Source organism: Zingiber officinale, chromosome 3B (assembly GCF_018446385.1).
Source record: "Zingiber officinale cultivar Zhangliang chromosome 3B, Zo_v1.1, whole genome shotgun sequence".
Taxonomy (NCBI): domain Eukaryota; kingdom Viridiplantae; phylum Streptophyta; class Magnoliopsida; order Zingiberales; family Zingiberaceae; genus Zingiber; species Zingiber officinale.
Window position 1 is genome coordinate 46,035,572 of NC_055991.1, and position 5,745 is coordinate 46,041,316.

At 37.8% G+C, this 5,745-nt stretch overlaps 1 protein-coding gene across 1 annotated transcript; it reads right to left on the reverse strand.

Moving 5' to 3' along the window:
• Positions 1-1,033: 1,033 nt before the first annotated feature.
• On the reverse strand, positions 1,034-5,381 carry LOC122054852 (auxin-responsive protein IAA17-like). The gene is made up of 8 exons (XM_042616277.1): positions 4,824-5,381; positions 3,841-4,070; positions 3,438-3,579; positions 3,207-3,268; positions 2,304-2,350; positions 2,087-2,136; positions 1,199-1,408; positions 1,034-1,082 (listed from the first exon to the last, which is right to left on the reverse strand). Exons 1-8 carry the CDS (start codon positions 5,294-5,296, stop codon positions 1,034-1,036), a joined length of 1,263 nt encoding a protein of 420 aa, XP_042472211.1. The 5' UTR covers positions 5,297-5,381.
• Between the last annotated feature and the right edge of the window lie 364 nt (positions 5,382-5,745).

Here is a 5,745-nt window from a genome sequence, read left to right on the forward strand (position 1 = left end):
TGTAAACTGTAAAAACACATAAATAATATATTAGTAAACCAAGACCAAAGATCATAGTTGAAAATGCAATAAGAGCACTAGGTAACAAGATGACTAATTGGAATGCTTAAAAAGATAAACATTCATTAATTATCTCAACCACATCATATAGTGATAGATCTATGAATAACAAGTTCAAATCTAACCCTTGCATCCTTTTGGGAGGCAATCTAATTTGATAAACGAGCAAAAAGATGATTTACTCAAAATTAGTTTGCATTTGTAAAAAACAATACCACTTCTGATACTTTATTTTGTACATTTTATCAGTTAAAAGGAAAAAAAAAATACACTTACCACATTGAACACAACAGGGGCCTCTTTACCTGGAGACAAATTCATGTTAAGAAACAGATACTGAGACAAATCAAATTAATAGATGTGTAAATATTAGTGGATCTGTTTCTTTCGTTTTCGGTAGTGGATCTGTTTCTTTCGTTTTCGGTTACCTGTTTCAAGATCATGCCAAGGATGGGCAGCCACTGATCTCTTGGACAATGACGACAATATCCTTTCATTCAACTTTGGAGCTGCAACGTTCTCCTGTTGTCCGCTCATATTTCTACATACATAACAACATAATAAAGAGTATTTGAGGAGATTGCAAGAGTTTATTGATAACAAAAGTCCAAGGTAACTCATGATCCATGAAAAAAATATATAGAGAGAAAACAAAAAACTAGCAATCTGGAAGTTTTGTGCCTTGGCATTATCAGAATGAAAGTTTAGTAATATGATAGCTGACGTCAAATAGAATTGCAAATCCAAAAGATGGCCATTTGTTCCCCTATTATGGAAGTTAATTAACAATTGAACTTGTATCCAACAAATTAAAGAATGAAAAATTACTTGACAAGTTGGAAAATATGTTGTTGTTTCATTTTTATGCTCACATAATCATTGTGGTACTAATGAACCGTATACAAATTACAGGGCACTAATTGGATAATCAACCAACTGCTTGCATTTAAAGCAATGTAGAAGGTTTCATCACTTAACAAGACCTCATAAAAACAAGTCCTTCATCAAGTTCACCAGCATTACTACAGCAGATCAATAATTCACGAATAGTTTAATGATTTTAATGCAAGTAAATGATCAAAATCAAGACTAAAAGAGATTAAAGCAGGAACCGGAACCGAGAGTGCGATGCTTTTACCTTGACGAAGGAATCGGAAGCGATGAGACAGAACCAACAATTGAGTTATTGGAGATGGATACCAGCCATTCCCTATGACCTTGATGACTGTTATCACCATCATGGACTTTCACTGCTACTTGAAGGGGTTGCAGCCCATCCCTGAGATCTTCACTGATCAAACCTTTGTAAACTCTACCAAATCCTCCAACACCCAAAACATGATCCTGCCTAAAATTCCCAACTTATTACTGAAAATGTCATACTAATTAACTCATGCCATACTAATTAATATCTATAACATGTCATACTAATTAACTCATGTATCTTGACATCTACATACTGAAAATGGCTCCATATCAATTCATGACACAGACATGTATTGAAATTGTAATCACTAGAAAAGAATAGGATTTGAGCTGGTAGAGAAGGATAAAAATGAAAATTGTATGGCACGAGACTAGATGATAACTAAATAGGTCATAGGCTAGAACAGTAAGGTCATAGCAAAATATAGTAATACACAAAGTTACAGACATCTGGAGATGTTTTAAAATACATCTTTTACATCAATGTTTCAAAGGGAAGGAATGATAAAAGCTTTTGGTTGCTCATTCTAAAATGCAAACCAGCCAAAACATGGTTACATGGGAATTTAAGATGGAAACACAATATATGTAAACCAATAGATTGTTTGTTCCAAAATTCCAAATATACATTCATAATTTTGCAGATTTGAACATTGAAACACAATGAACTACTAGCTGTCTTTCACGTCAGGCTAAAGATGTTAAATAAATAAGGTATGTACACACACACACACACACACACACACACACACACACACACACACACACACACACACACACACACATATATATATATATATTGACAAGGATAAAGACACACCTGTTAAGAGAAACTGGATGTGAACCAGGAAATTGTGGGTTTGTTCTTCCCTAATAACCAAGAATAAGAAACAAAGAACTAATAAGAAATAAAATATAAATGAGTTAATACGATCAAATAAAACCACAGCAAATAAGACCAAATCGCATTGTGAAAATGTGACTGTTAATTGAAAATTTTAGTAGGGCTGGATCTAAAGTATAACTATATTAGTTACCAAAATAACAGGTACTTGTGAATCAATAAATAACAGAGGCTCCCTGACTGATTATGTATAACAGATTCATAAAGGTTTAAAAAATAAAATTCATAAAGAAAGATCATAAAAGAAAAGTGGCAAACTGAGAAAAAACTGAATCATAAATCAAGAGGTGCTAGAAGAAGGAAAAAAAAGTAGAGCTTATGATCTAAGATTCCAGTATAATTGCAGCAACTTCCTATTACAGATGTCGGCCACCCTAGTCAGCATAGATACAAGAGGGACAAGCCAGGTGTTTGGTGAACACCATCCTCCTTGGAATGAACTTTAGGCAATTCCAATTTTTTTCTTTCCAGATCACTGGCATCCATCAGATGGCTGATTCAGATGTCCAAATGGAACCATAGACTGAGTTTCGAATACTAAATAATGGCTAATCAGTCGCAAACAGCAATCCAAGCATTTATATTACAATTACAAGGGAAACTCGCAGAAACTCAAGCAAGCATAGTCCAACAAACTTAGGTCCTGACTTAAGCATCGGAATGTAGTAACAAGCCTAAATAGTCCATTCAGAACAGCAAGCCACAAAGCATAAGCTATATAAAACAATTGATAACTAAACCCTTTCAACTTCCATTCTCAAATACACTTACAGCTATCTGATTATTGTGTCCATGATAATGTGTCTATTTCAGGTTCTTGCATTTCTCCAGGGCCCTTGGGGCTACAGAAACAATCATAGTTTTGTTAGTCTTGAGGTTGCATGGAAAATGTGAGCAAAAGCAAGCAACTTAATTGTGGCACAATAAACTCAAACTTCATTTAAGGACACACTAAAACATGGAATGAAGGGATGCTTCTTTACATATCAGATCGAAAATCCAGAAAATGAAATGTGAAGGAAAGGATTTTACTGACCGAGTCCAATAGCATCTGAACCTTTCATGATCCTCAACCTCCTGCATGAGTTTGTGAACATCCTGAAATATTTCATTTAATTAGCAGAAAAGAATGTGAATGGAAGTTTCAGGGACAACAAATAATTCATGACCAGAAAGACAAATTGATTACATTACGTCCAAATAGAAATATACAGAATTAATGAAACAGAAAACACATGAACTATGAAAAGCAAATAAGGTTACTTACGCCCATGGCACATCACCGACAAGCATCCAGTCTCCATCCTTGTCTTCATAAGTAATGACATACTCAGAACCATTCAGGAGATCCATCAAATGATTCTCAGATAACTCCTCTCTGCCTGGTATTCCATGAGAATCACACCAACCTGAATTTGAATGGAAAGGAGTCAATCATATGCACCATATTAAGTTTCAGCGAAATTAATTTGATTTGGATAGACAGGCTTCCATCCATGATTTAATTTATTTTCTCATGGGAAAAAATTGAATTAAGGTTTTGATATTTGTTAAAATGAGTATTGTTGCAAATAATGGCATAAAGAAACATATATCTGAACAAAAAACATTCTTCATTATTTTCTATTTCATTTAAAAAAAACAAATAATAAGGAATAATTAAATCTCACCAATTGTGAAGCCGCTGAACATTTTCTCAAGTGCTGATGAAAGTTCCTTATAGTTTTTGTATATTTTGAGATCAACTTTCCTCAGATAAGGAGCTCCATCCATGCTAACCTTCACATAAAGACACCCTTGCCCTTGTATTCCATCAGCATCATCTTTAACCTTAGATGGATTTGTAATCATAGTATTCTTCCGATAACTACGGATTGGTGGCCAACCAACCACCTGTGCTCTGCCATATGCATGCCCGTTACATGTTCAATGTTCTAACTTCTTTCAGCATAACAGAAACAAACTAAAAATCCCATCTACATAATTAATTACATCTGTATCGTACATGATCAATTAAGTAGAAGATAATTTGGCAGTAGGTCTATGGAAAAATTATGCATCTCATGTCTTTTCCAAAGTGTTATGGTTTACAATTGAACATAAAGTAATTGATTAAATTACTTTATGATTTCAGTATCAAAACACTCGAGTCTAGAAACCCAGAAGTAGACAAAACTTGAATACATATGTTAACGTCCAAGGGAAGATCTTAGTCTCTCAAAAGCATACATAATATTTTACATAAAGTAATTGATTAAATTCCTTGCTTAGTAATGTCATTTCATGGATACAAAGATCCTGGCGCCGAGAAAAAAATCGATTCTTCCTATTAAATGAATGGCAGAGTTTATACCATTGCAAACCCTTGTTGAACCACAAACCACCAAACGGATGTCACCCAGATTCTACGTTTGTGCACCCAAAAAAGACTCTATTTTCACCGAACGTAAGGAAGAAGGGGAAAAAACAGCGAAGAGCAAACAAGAAAAAGAAAAAATCAGTGAAACGGCGAGGGAAATTATAACAAATTCGATTAAAAGATCCAAGCTATGCCAAAAGGGGGGAAAAAAAGAAACAAAAAACAGAAACCAGAACGCATGAAGATTTATGAATCTATGAAAGAAAAATCTAGGATCATTTTTATCACACTTACTTCGCTGCAGGAGCTACCGGACTATCATTCCCAACAGAACCACAGCCCTTCGGGGTGACCTTCCGCTCCTGCCCAGCCGCTTTCACCGCTAGGTCCTTCCCCACATTCCCTTGCCCAGAAAGCTGCCCTGCACTGCCACCGGACGCAACCTCCCCTCTCCCCGAAAACAAGCCGCCACCTTTTACCGAGTTCACTTCAGATCCGCCACCTTCGGCGGCAAATCCCCACGTCCCGCCCCCATCGTTGGCGTCGGAGAACCCCCTCTTGGCACCGGAGACGAAGCTCTTGGGGAGCAAATCCAGGGTGAGCCCGATCTTCTCCACGCGGTGGGGCGACTCCGACCCAGGCAGCCCCAACCTGAGTTCCGTGGCCTTGAGGTTCAGAACCCCTCCCTCGACTCCGCCGGCAGAGGAGTTCCGCTCCGACAGACCTATGTAATCATGCTCCACCGTCGACGACATCAACCTCTGCATAGAGAACAGGAGATCATCAAACTGCTGAAGATTCAAAGGTAGTCGAACAAACAATCGCAAAGGGCAGAGGAGTAAAAACAAAAAAAAACGGAGACACCTTTGCGTCTGGTTTTGCTGATCGTTAGCAGCTTCCTCTTCCTCCTACATTAGACACTTTGGGCTTATCGTTAGCCCATATCCGTCGGAGAGGGAGGCGACGACGACTGACAAGAGATCAAGGACGACGCCTTCTCGGAACCTATCTGCTCTTGGCGGATCGAGCGGTGAATCGGAAGCACAGATCTCCGATCTCTGTTTCTGTCTGCTTCGAATTGGGAGAATAAAGGAGGTCGAGATTGGGTCGGCGATGGGAGGGGAGGAGAAGATAGAGGCGGAGAAGGTGAGTCGCCCGAAGACGGCTCTCTCTCTCTCCCTCCCGTGGACGACATCATATAGGGTTAGGTTAGAGG

Coding starts and splice junctions, on each gene's coding strand:
- LOC122054852 (XM_042616277.1), bottom strand. CDS start 5,296: ATGCAGAGGTTGATGTCGTCGACGGTGGAGCATGATTACATAGGTCTG. Junction 4,071..4,823: donor CCGGTAGCTCCTGCAGCGAA/GTAAGTGTGATA, acceptor TGCATATGGCAG/AGCACAGGTGGTTGGTTGGC. Junction 1,409..2,086: donor CATCCAGTTTCTCTTAACAG/GTGTGTCTTTAT, acceptor TGGGAATTTTAG/GCAGGATCATGTTTTGGGTG.